This window comes from Hemibagrus wyckioides, linkage group LG09 (assembly GCF_019097595.1).
Source record: "Hemibagrus wyckioides isolate EC202008001 linkage group LG09, SWU_Hwy_1.0, whole genome shotgun sequence".
NCBI classification, from domain to species: Eukaryota; Metazoa; Chordata; class Actinopteri; order Siluriformes; family Bagridae; genus Hemibagrus; species Hemibagrus wyckioides.
In genome coordinates this window covers 16,027,440-16,040,028 of record NC_080718.1, presented here as the reverse complement: position 1 = coordinate 16,040,028, position 12,589 = coordinate 16,027,440, and the positions used below count along the sequence as shown (strand labels likewise).

At 38.5% G+C, this 12,589-nt stretch overlaps 1 protein-coding gene across 4 annotated transcripts in view; it reads right to left on the bottom strand.

Moving 5' to 3' along the window:
- ralgapa2 (Ral GTPase activating protein catalytic subunit alpha 2) overlaps positions 1 to 12,589 on the bottom strand; it is a 91,698-nt gene that overhangs the window by 32,661 nt on the left and 46,448 nt on the right. For 3 of the 4 annotated variants that reach the window (XM_058398462.1, XM_058398465.1, XM_058398466.1), the window contains 12 exons: positions 11,518 to 11,652; positions 10,791 to 10,984; positions 10,552 to 10,650; positions 10,204 to 10,359; positions 7,237 to 7,365; positions 6,333 to 6,461; positions 6,188 to 6,246; positions 5,052 to 5,160; positions 3,797 to 3,907; positions 3,609 to 3,677; positions 3,293 to 3,430; positions 159 to 342 (listed from right to left, as the gene is read on the bottom strand). In XM_058398462.1, the coding sequence (XP_058254445.1) occupies positions 159 to 342; positions 3,293 to 3,430; positions 3,609 to 3,677; positions 3,797 to 3,907; positions 5,052 to 5,160; positions 6,188 to 6,246; positions 6,333 to 6,461; positions 7,237 to 7,365; positions 10,204 to 10,359; positions 10,552 to 10,650; positions 10,791 to 10,984; positions 11,518 to 11,652 (1,512 nt within the window). The remainder of the gene's footprint in view (positions 1 to 158; positions 343 to 3,292; positions 3,431 to 3,608; positions 3,678 to 3,796; positions 3,908 to 5,051; positions 5,161 to 6,187; positions 6,247 to 6,332; positions 6,462 to 7,236; positions 7,366 to 10,203; positions 10,360 to 10,551; positions 10,651 to 10,790; positions 10,985 to 11,517; positions 11,653 to 12,589) is intronic. The other variant, XM_058398464.1, reaches the window with a different exon arrangement.

The window sequence follows — 12,589 nt, the reverse complement described above, 5'->3', positions numbered from 1 at the left end:
ATGGAGAAGCTTTACAAATACGCCACTGCTCTCTTAATAGCTCATATAAATGCAAACTTGGCATAATTATGGAAATAAAAGAAATACTGTACACAATAACTTGCTAGAGTTCTTGAAGCACAGCTAAATCTAACTCATTAAGAATAAGCTGAACTTACCCTCAGCCACTGTGAGAAGGTTGCCAAATTCCCCTGTGCTATTGTGCATAGGTGGGGGCTCAGAGTTTTTGACCTGGCCTAGTGTCAGGAAGGGGTCATAGTCTGCAGACAGATCTGCCAGACTCAGGAGGTAGTGGCTCTGCTGTGTGTGCAGGTTAGAGCCGGATACACAACAGTGGAGCACCTAAACAAATAGGAAGAAAAAGGACACAGATGTAACACATATGCACATTCCATATGGGCTCCACCAACTGGCTATACTGTGACCTTTCACTAGAGCTTCTGAACAATAACAAGTCATTTCTTTTTTCATTTATTATTTTTGATCTGATGGGTAAAAAGAGATAGGTAGCTTAAGTTTAATGTTAATTTTCATATAAGCGGTCTAATGTTATATAATCATGCGACTTCATCCAAAATATTTAATCGGGTTAACTAACATCACAACATTAGCTGAATAATAATAATAATAATAATAATAATAATAATAATACAACACACATTGAGTTCATGAAAAAAAATCATACTGTTTAAATCTATCATGAAAAATCTGTCCAATGTTAATCATTTTCAAAAGCATCTTATTTTCAAAATTACACTGTCACATCAATTAAGTATAATCCTAACATCATCACTGTGATAAAGCTACAGAGCTTTTTTTTTTTAATAAATAACATCATAAGATTGTATCTATTATCAATGAATGTTGAGGGATGTTTAATCATAAGCAGCCAGACGGACCCTTATAAAAGCAAACACTGTTCAAACTCGCAGTGCGATAAGGTTCTCAGCTAAAATGACTGATCTCTATAAAGTAAACTTAATGGAAAATTTAATTTTCTGCTCCTGATGGTATTTTCCTATTGAAAAAAAACCCAGAGCAAACACCCTTAGGAACAGTCTTTAAAATTGAAACATTATGAGCGAATGTCGGCGCATGTGGATTATTCTAGCTGAGCCCTACAGTAGGCCACCATATGGAAGCGAGACATTATTTACTGTGCTAAGCCAGAAACCCTATTCAATGGGTTTTATGGACTAATAATCAATTTCTCATGCAGTATGGCACTGTATGAATGTGCTTAAACAGATGGTGATGCCTCTGTTGGCTGGACAAGATAAGACACGGTCCAGCACAGTTTATCACAGTGCCTGAACAGGGCTGCTTTGTTTGATTTAATTAAGACTTTATCCCTTTGGCTCATTCTCAAACACAGCACACACAAGCAAGTCCAGAAGGTAAACAAACATGATCAGATACTGCTTAAAATCTATATTAAAAAGCTTTACTGATTAGCTATCTGATGTAAGTCACAAGATGTTACTACTTCATTATTTCAGAATTACGTGCAGACAGCAAATGTTTCTCTTCATGCCGTAATAATTGTGCCTGGACTTCTACAAAGATATAATCCTATACGGACTACACGAGAAATCCCATAATGCACGGTCCCACGAGCCTACTAAATCATCTACAATTATATTTCAGTGACGATCCCTCAATAGTAAAATGCTCACCGCTGATTCTATCCAGGAAACACAAAGAGAACACTGGATTTTTCGCATGAGAAATGAGGCAGATGCTCTCCTAAGGGGTTGTGTGCTTGGTGACTAAGTGGTTGTCGTGCATAGCAACAGTCCACTGGACAAGAGTAGAGGAAGCTACTCAAACAGAGTCATCTGGAGCTTTATACACACTTAATTTCTTACGGGTCAATTCTGTGTCATTAGGATCCATCTCTATCACTAGAAGCAAACCTATCATGTACATAGCGCATCATAAAATGTATAAAAAAAAAAATCTATTTAATAAAAAATATAACTATAAAAACTGCATAAAAAAAACCTAATATTCGCCTGACATATTGTTCTAAATTGTTGTTTATATTTTTGTGCCTGTATATTTTTGTGTACTTGAATAGCTGATGCTCCACTTAAATTGATTTAAATAAACGTGTAATGATAGAAGATACAATAAAGCTTTTTGTAAGGAAATATTTATTTCATCATTATGGAAGGAGTCTCCAGTGCCGGTGCTTTGTAACAGGGTTAAAGCTGTAACATCACGCTTTCTGTCATGATAAAGATACAGGGCCTTGTGGGTTTTTTTTAACAAGCTGTATTTCTGTCTTATTAACTTATTCAGAAAAACCAAGGTGGTGAGAGAACGATTGATTCCAGCTGTTATAACCTGTTCTCACAATGCAATAGATAACATGATCTGTTGCATATTTTAAACAAATATTAAATTGTAATATAAATGGATATTAAATGTACTTTTGTAAACAACAAAATATGGGTCAGTGCATGCTGGTACTGAAAAAGAATCAAATTTCGGGGTTGTACCAGGTCACCCTATTCACATCGGGCCATTGATTCAAGTCATTGATTATTTTGCTGTATCAGCACACCATGTCTTGTTTTATTCCATGGGTGTAATACATTGATGAACACTCAGCAGTTCCAGTACTGCAGGGAATCTCAGCAGACATCATTAAAATTAAAAACCATCATGGTTAACACGAGAACGTGTTTCTGTCTAACCCACAGTAGCTGCATTGAACTAAAGTATGCTCCACATGTACGATCGTTTCTGCATTATTCTCACCACAAAAGGCAAATAAAGGCATGAGTTATAGTAAGTGCTCTAGCAGTGTACTGTCCTTAACACTGATAAATTAGAAAATAAAGTAAACCCACTGTGCATGTAATGACTATCTGCAAATGATTAACAGTCATATGAGTGAAGGGGGAAACTAACAACATTTATTTCGTCCTTTTTTTTTGTCCTTGCACCAGGTGCAGTTTCTCTCATATGATGATGAGTTGAATTCTCAAGTTCAGCATTCATTGGCAGGCTTATCAATTGAACAATAGGGTATTTAAATAATTTGGCCATTTTTCCCTCTGAGCATGACATCAGCACAAAGGTCTGCGGCCGACCGCATCTGCTCAACAGCAAGGGACTAATATCTCATTCACTCTGTGCCCTGGTTCCCTCATCAGTGTTTGATGCTTAACTATGAGCTTTCTTTACTACGTGACAGAACCTTTGTATGGAATCAAGAAAGCATATACCGTACCATGAAAGTATTGCAATTGCACTATATGGAGGCTATACTGAAGTTACTCACCCGGTATATGTAGTCCAACAGAGGTGTTTTGTGAGAGGCAGGATCGTCCAGCATTGGCATGGAGATGGGCTCTAGTAAGATGGACAGCGGGACAGTCATGCACCAGTCGAGCAGGCAGAGCAGCAAGGATACCATTAACTACAGCATGAAAAATGGGGAAAAACACACTCCATTTAGCTATGTCACACAACATATAAAAAAGAGAAAATTACTCAACAATTGCCAGTAAATTAACACTATACAAACTGTAAGAAAGAAAGTGGGATTGGGGGACAAGGTAAATAAACTTCACTCTCTTTAGAGCACCTGTACTAACCTTTTTATCTGCCTCTACCGTAGAATGCTCGGCACTGGGCAGAAGAAATGCTATCGTTGCTACAAAGATCTACAAAAGGGAAGGAAACGAAAATCAATCACTGTTCTTCCGCAGCCAATGTACTGTAGTGAAAGCGGTAAATTACGTCCACATTTTGTCTAGTCAAAAGGAGACCCGCATACACATACTTCAATTATTCTTTTAGGAAGGGACTGCTCCAGTTTCTGCAGTTGCTGCCAGTGACAGTTCAGTAGCTGGAAGATGTCGCAGGCTACATGGGCCACGACCTTATTGCCAAACTGAAAGGAGAGAGGAGGAAGAAGAGATTCATTTACAGAAGCAAAAATTAGAGAACAAAGATCTATGATGTAACTGCTTCATGTCAGGAATTAATATTCCTGGTAAATAAAATAAAGAAGATGGACATGGATAAACAATAATATTAAATTGTATGCTTTTAAGGTTTATAAACTAAATCATTACTTGATAATCTAAAACAAAATAGAAAAGAAAAAAAAAACCCTGCAAAGCTACAGAGTTTTCAGTGTAATGGATTTTGATTATTGCTAACCACACACAATTATCTGTAGAGCTGGGCTTTGGTCATTTGGAATTTGATTAAATTCTCTGGTACTGCATGAATGGTTTGCAAACCATGACCCGATAGACAATCTAATAGAAGACTAAATAGCGAAAGACAAAAAAATGATGCTCCAATAATCCTCTAGCTGCTTTTAGTGCTCTTAGAGGAAGGCTCCCTTTACCCACCACCTACTACCTCTTTTTCTTTCATTCCATGTCAAGTTGTGCACCTCAAAAAGGTCGATTTTTGGGTGGGAGAGGGCATAGAATGAAAAAGCTTAAAATGGGATACATCATCCGAGTGTAAGTGGCTTAGAAATGATTGCACCATGTCCCTGCACTTTTTGTTGCTCTCAAAAACAGAGAAAGAGGAACAGCAGAGCGCTCTATTGTCCTCTCCAGGTATTCCGCTAATCATGTGAAAACACACATGCATGCACACACACACACAAGTAATATGATATTAATATTAAGCCAATGTACTATAAAGTCCACACACTCCAAGGGGTTCATACAGTATAGTCAGTTGCTGTTATAATGCTGTTACAGAGCAATTAATCACAATCCACCTTTACCAAAGTTATTGTATTTATTGCTGGGTTTTTTTTTTTATAATTATTAGACTGTTTCTGGTCAAGTGAATTGAAACAAGCAGGTCTATACATTAAAAAAAAGACGTGCCTAATATTTAAATTATTTTTATTAATTATTATAAATTAACCTACACTGACGGAGGTCCGATTTTTCATTTTTATTTTTTGATTGTTATCAGTTAAAGAGGTCCATGGCAGCAAAACGTTTGAAAACCCCTGCTCTATAGCACCACATTGGAAGAGAGCATGCAACAGAAAACACACTAACCTTTAAAGTGACACCGAGAACATTAATGGCATCATTTACTTGGTGGTGTATCTTTTGCTGCCCCAGCTCCTCACACACCCAGAGACCCAGACTGCAGATAGCAACACACCTACAAAAATACATACAGACATGGCTTAGTGCTCTCTCTCTCTCTCTCTCTCACACACACACACACACACTCAATTTCACAAATAACAAGAACACTAATTTTTATCCTGTATTTTGTTTTACCTGAAAGGTGATTAGTTTGTTTTTAAGCTCAAAGTAACAACGTAGGGTTACAAATATCTCTATTTTCTGAGGAAGACCAATGTTTGTAACAAGATGCTGGAGATCTTCTACCAGCCTGTGGTCGCGAGTGCCATTTACTGTGTTGTGGTCCGCTGGTGGGGTGGGGGGGGGAATCAGCGCCAGGGTTGCCAGCAGGATTAACAAGCTAATTCGCAAGGCTGGATCTATCATTGGACACAAACTCTACAATACACTACTGAGTCAGCAGAGCTCATTCTCCAAAAGACTCATTCAGATTCACTGTCACAGAGAACATTACAGGAGGTCATTCCTACCATTTGCAATAACATTGTACAATAGTTTACCGGGGTGTGAGAGGTGATAACACTCTCACACTGAACTACTACAACTATTAACACTATTTCTAGACTCTCAGGCTGCTTCATATTTATTATCTACCGCCAATTTGCACATGTAATGTAAATACAAAAAGTTTATCTATTTATATCTGGTGGATTAAAATGGTAGTGGTTTTGAAAGTGTCCTATTCCCTGAGGCCTTCTGCACACACACACACACACACACATCTACTAGAAGGTTTTTGGCACTCCAAATTCTATCAACACTGCTGACAGTGATCATCAAATTTTAATTTAAATGGTACATTTGTATTTCTATAAATCTTTGAAAGGAGGCGTGTAGTAATTGGACACCACAGCAGCAGAAAACGTAAATTTCCAAACTAAATCACCACAACAAGGTCACGTCATCAGCAATACAGGCTACAGCTCGGGAGATAAGGGGTTTATTTTCTTTATTTACTGGTTTGAAAATACATTAACATATAATTAGTGATTTTATCATCTGTCTGTGGTACTCGGAATAGAAATAAGGCAAATGTTTACCTGGCTCCTTCATTTGGCTCACTACGTGCCGTCTTCAGCAGGGTGTTTACTAGGTAGTCCTAAAGACAACAACGACATTCACATGTGGCAACTAACCAAACAAATCATGTGTACATGTGAAGGAAAAGACCGTACTGCAGCATACCTTCAAGTCGTCTTTGCCGACCGTGATATCCTGAGATTTTGGTGCAGACTGCAGTGAAGGCATCTGCTGGTACAGGTTGGGGAAGGAGACCAGAGAGCCGAGCACTGTTTGAGCTTCAATCCTGGGAGACTGTTAAATAAATCCAGTTAATAACTTTACTACACTGATATCGAATAAACAACACAAACATATTTGTTATTTTATTTTGTATACAGATGAGAAGTGTTAATAAGTTAAAGCTATGACAGCCAAAAAGCTACACTATTTCTTTAGCGTCTATTGTACCACCCTGTACAGTTCATTTTGTGCTTGGTTTGCAACACTTCAGTCAAATCAGCTGGATAAGATGACTCAGATGAATTAGATGGCAACCGAATCAGTCGAATCAGACACACCAAAGTCAGCCAAGAGAGATGATATATTTGAATCAGATGACACACCAAAGTCGGCGGAATCAGATGACCTATTTGAATCAGATTGCACAGCCTAATCGGACGTAACAGCCAAATCAGACGAGTCAGATGACAAAGCCGAATCAGACGAATCATTTGACTCAACCGAATCTGTGCACCACAAGGTCCATCAGCCAAAGTGACAATCAAGAATATCATAACTGCATGTCTAAGTAGAGCACTAATTAAGCTTTGGTTTAGTTTAAGGTTTTCAGTCTTAAATGTTGCCACGGCCTTTTACAAACACAGAATCCTTTATTAATGAATAAAGCTTAAGTGATAATTGTGATTCATTTACACAGATCACTACCTCCATCACTTGTTCTATTAAATGTTTATATTCGGTACTGCATAAACATCACAAATCTCCAGACAAATTATTTCTTCATTCAGCTTGCATTTCTTATGTCTTTCTAAGTGTGTGAGTCTACACAAGACAGAGGCTCTGATACCTCCGGGTTTTCTGAGTTGAGGACACGGGCAGCAGCAGAGATGAAGTCCCTGACCAACATGGTGAAGCCAGGCATGCCAAGGAAGAAGAACCGTGGCGAGCACCACCTGATCATTGTGTTCAGCACATCCTGGGAGTAAGACAGCCAGACAGGAGAGAGACAAGATAAAACAGCTTCACTTATTATGTATGGTAAAGTACAGAGCAGACTGCACTCAGCATATCTTTCTGGGTTTATGTGTGAGTAGCGTATGCGCTTTTATGCTTTCTACTAAAACGCACTTTTGAAAGAGCAGACAACAGAACAGTCACAAACCTTTACATAACAGTCACAAACAAACAAACACACACACAGGCACAAACACACACACATCCAACATGCATGACTGCTTTGTATATCTGAATTCATCTCCCTTAATTGAATGCTTTGTGTAGAAAGGTGGGCAAAAATGCATAGAAACCAGAAAAACAGGACATAACACAACCAATAAAGCATGAAGGGGGGGGAAAGAGACCTGCTGGGATAAAGATGTAAAATTGGTGGAAGCGTTGAGTTCACATGGACATTTTATGCTCATTTTGCAATAATTGACCTTTGCGATGCAGAGCAAGTAGTAGTAATTAACTGCCATAAAACTGCAGGATGATTACTCGAAATGAATGCTTCGGAGGAAGCAGCAATTCTGCCAAAGCGGTTCCATTATGCAGCTGTAAATACAGCAAACTCAATCAGAATGTAGTTTGTTTTGAAAAGGCACACGCAGACCTAGGGGGTGGGACTACTGACAATAGTCTGCAAAAAAAAACCAAAAAAAAAAAAACCAGAGTACTGCGCCTTCCACAAACAGCTTCCTTTGCGAGAGATGAGAATCTGGCTTACAGTACAACTAGAAGTAAACATTCTGACTTAATATATTCCAATTCTTCTTCTTTCCTCTATATTAATGAATTAACCAATGGTGAACGTGGTGTTGATCAATGAGTGAAGTCGTCAAACACCTGCCTGATTTGTTGGCTTATCTGTTCCTCCGTAATGTGCAACAGACACGTGCTAAACATTAACCACAGACCCTATTTGAACAGTGCACCAATACATACATTTCATAAGCCAATCTCTTTAACTGTTTACACTGTAAAAACTGCAGATTTTTTTTTTTTATAGCTATACTCTGAATGAGAAAAATAAATAAATAGCTTATCTGTGCATTACGTATATATCCAAATGAATTCTATGTTCACGCCTATGCGGTGTTTAGGTAATTGCGGAGGCATCTGGAGCCTTCTATCACAAACAGACATAAGGCATGGACCGATCCATGGGATTGTGTTACACTTCTGTGGTGGTAAAAATCTGAACCCTATGTGTCTCTTGCCTTCTGGAGCACTCTCGCGAAAAGTAAATAAGAAGTGAGGGGCAGAGGGGTACTCTGAGGGAGACAAGAGGACACACATCACTACTTTGCGACCTTCAGTTAATCCCATTCACACAAGAGAGCTCCTATAAGACTTAATGGCATGGGAAATATTATAATATTGAAATCATGCACACTTGCGTGCACACACACACACGTACACACACATGCAAAATTAATTTTAATTTCTTTCCATATGGTTATATGCTGTCAATGATTGAAAAATAAGTAAGAAACATAATATGTGCAATTTATACAAAGGGTAACAGTGTTTAATTGCGAGCTCTGGTTGCTTTCTGTTGGAGTTTCTCATTTTCTCTTCTAAAGATTAATAAATAAATGAACAAATGCATATAAAAAAAAACAACTATTATTAAGCCCAGCTTAGAAAAAAGCAAAAATGTATAAGAGAAACACTGATACTTATAAAAATAATTTTAAAAATATTAATAACTGTATGAGTAACATAACATGCATGATATTATAATAAACACAATGAGGCTTTTATAAAATATACGAGTTCCCCATCTAGAATTTTTGGCCGTTGTTAATACTAGAGTGATTGCTGGTTTGAGAAAAAAAATCATTGTACTGACTACAGCACCATCTGGCGGCTAAAGCTTATATTCTTCTAAATGTTATATCAAAACAATAACTAAAACATTTACTATAAAATCTGATGTCAAGTGTGGATTAGGTTTAGGGTGTAGTGTACTGTTCTGACTAAAGAATCAAAACCTAATGTGTGATCAAATTACAAAATATTCTTTAAACAAGCAATACAACACCAACACTATGTACAAATTGCTGGCTCCATCTAATGGTCACAGTGTGAATGTAAGCATACACTGACCAGGCATAACATTATGACCACCCGCCTAATATTGTTTTGTTCCCCCTTTTGCTGCCCTGACCCATCATGCACTGTGTATTCTGACACCTTTCTATCAGAACCAGCATTAACTTCTTCAGGAACAGGAGCTCGTATGTTGGATCGGATCACACAGGCCAGCTTTCGCTCCCCACGTGCATCAATGTGCCTTGGCCGCCCATGACCCTGTCGCCGGGTTCACCACTGTTCCTTCCTTGGACCACTTTTGATAGATACTGACCACTGCAGACCAGGAACACCCCACAAGAGCTGCAGTTTTGGAGATGCTCTGATCCAGTCATCTAGCTATGACAGTTTGGTCAAACTCGCTCAAATCCTTATCCTTATCCTTCCTGCTTCTAACATCAACTTTAAGGACAAAATGTTCACTTGCTCCCACCCACTAACAGGTGCCATGATGAGGAGATAATCAGTGTTATTCACTTCACCCGTCAGTGCTCATAGTGTTATGCCTGATCGGTGTACTGCGCCATGGTCAATAATTTTCAGTTAACTAAAATAGAAAAATATGAACCACATAATTTTGTGTAATGTACTAATAACGAGGTACTGATGTTGTCTAACACAGGTAAAAAAAAAAAATATCCTTGTGCCCCCACAGTGCAGTTTCTTTAGTTCTTTTATGTTATCAGTCACAAAGAATGTGTGGAGCAAGAACTGATACCTGGTCATCACTGGTGAAGCCCTTGTGCATGACGTGGTACAGATGTACAAGAAAGTCAGTGTTGGGTGGCACATCCTGATGTTTAGTCATCATCTCACAGATCAGCCTATAAGCCTGCAGTTTCCCACTCTTAAACTCTGCAGGCAGCATGGTGGCCTGGGGACAAAGAGAAAGGTGCAGAAAATCAATAAAAAAATGTGAAAGGCATGATTCATGGCAAACAAGTGTGAATGAAGCCACACCAAAAGATAAAGCTGACCTTTCTGAAGATTATTCAATCAACATTCCAGTTCTATAGCTAATTCAGTCCTCACATAACCCCGGGTGGGTCGGAAATAAATGACTCACCTTGAAGAGCCAGGAAGCTAACATTCGAAGTGGAGGAATGAACAAAGTTTTGGGCACAGCTGACTGGTTATCCACATTGATCCCAAGGTTATCTCTTATCTGGGAAAATAAAAAAAGGCATTTACAAAAAATATCCGAGAACACATCAGCAGCAGATTTTTTTTGTTGTGACTGCTTCGTTAAGACTATATAAAGTCACTACTTGGAAACCATATTTCTTGAATGATCAGAGTCAATACCTTGGCCAACTTGTGCCAGAGCTCATACAGGTAGCTGAAGACCTTAGCATGGATTCGAGGGCACTGGATGTTGTTAACATCCCCCAGGATGCCCAGGATCCTTCTCCATAGTACAAAGGCAGAGTCAGCATGCCAGCCAGTCAAACAGCCACCGGCAATGATGCTGATGTCATCAGCCAGAAACTCACTGCTGTCTGTAGGCAAACCAATACATTACAGAAAGTCAAAATTTGCTATATTCGTGTGTCGACTCTTACTATTAAAGCCGACAGAAAGAGTCTTGAGAGCAGGCTTTAAGGAATATTCCAATATTTTTTCTCACCCTGATCTTCGTCTGAGTTGACCTCCCAGAAAACCTCACCATATCTAATTTTATTTATTTATTTTTAAACCTGTTTATGTAAAACATTCATGACACAAGCCTGTATGTACGCAGTTACTACACAAACAATAACATTAGATCAGGCTCTTTAATATAAACCTTTCATTTTACCTTTAGCCGGCAAGTCATGCCGATATATAAAATGAATCAAGACCTTTTGACCAATCAGATTTAGGAGTTGCTGTGGTATAAATATTAACGCAAAACATTTTCAATACATGCGTTCTTAAATTCTTTACTGCGTTTTTACAATTCAAGCTGAAATTGTCATGTAAGATCACATGAACAAAGGAAGACAGGAGGTTTGGAGGTCAGCGAAGATGGAGAGGAAAACTGATTCAGTACCCAGATCATGAGGCATGTGCATGGCGTCCTCCAGGAGCTGAGGGTCACCGTAGCCCTGGGGCAGGAGCAGGGTGGGAGAAACGGGGGGACATGGGGACAGAGGGGCAGAGTGGTGCGAGTGGACACACTCAGAACCTACACACACAGTGGTGAAAGCACAAGGTGGAGAAACACGCACACAATCAATCCACAGAACACAAACAAAAAACACATGTGGCGCTTTGAGCTTTAGATGATTCACCAACAGCACCTTTACCAAATGTAAGAAGACTTAACATTTGATCGATTAGTGCTTTGGATTTCATCTTTAAAATGAACCTGTTAATGATGAGAGGGATTCACAGAGGAGGATGGGTTAATGTTTACAAACACAAACAGACACAAAAATCCACAAAACCACTTGGATATGGGGGACTGTATAAAGATGTGACACCCTTCTTCATGCAGAGCAATGAATTCACATACTGAATACAGAAGACAAGTATGAAGAAACATAGACAACACACTTGCTTGCTGGGATGTTGGATGAGGGGTTAGGAAGGACAGGGCTAAGAAAGGAGTTCCATATATTCCATTAAGAGATCAATGAGTGTGTGTAAGAGTAAGCTATGCAGCTATTATTAGTAAACCTTCTCATGTGTTGGTGGTGTGGTGGTGCTTGCTAACATCATACAAATCTATGTGCCTTTGTTTTCTTGAATTTAATTCTACAATGTCTCCATCCTCCAAGCTTTCTTACAACGATGTGAGAAAAGTAATATGTTAATAAATAAATATAACATTTATTATTTTAGTAGCAGTAGTAGATGTAATATAACAGTTGAAATATTAATAGTAATTATTGTAGATGTAGCAGCAGTAATGGAGCAGTAATAGTTGTAGTAGTAGTCGTAGCATTAGTAGGTATAGTCTGTTAGTACTGTAGCTGTAGCAAACAATAGTTGTAGTCCTATTAGCTGTGGCATCTTTGAGAGCAGTCTTTATTGAAGGAGCAAAAATAAACAACATACATAGACATAATCAGAAATGCTAGTTATTTCTTGTTTATAGAACTGTTGTATACATAAAGGCA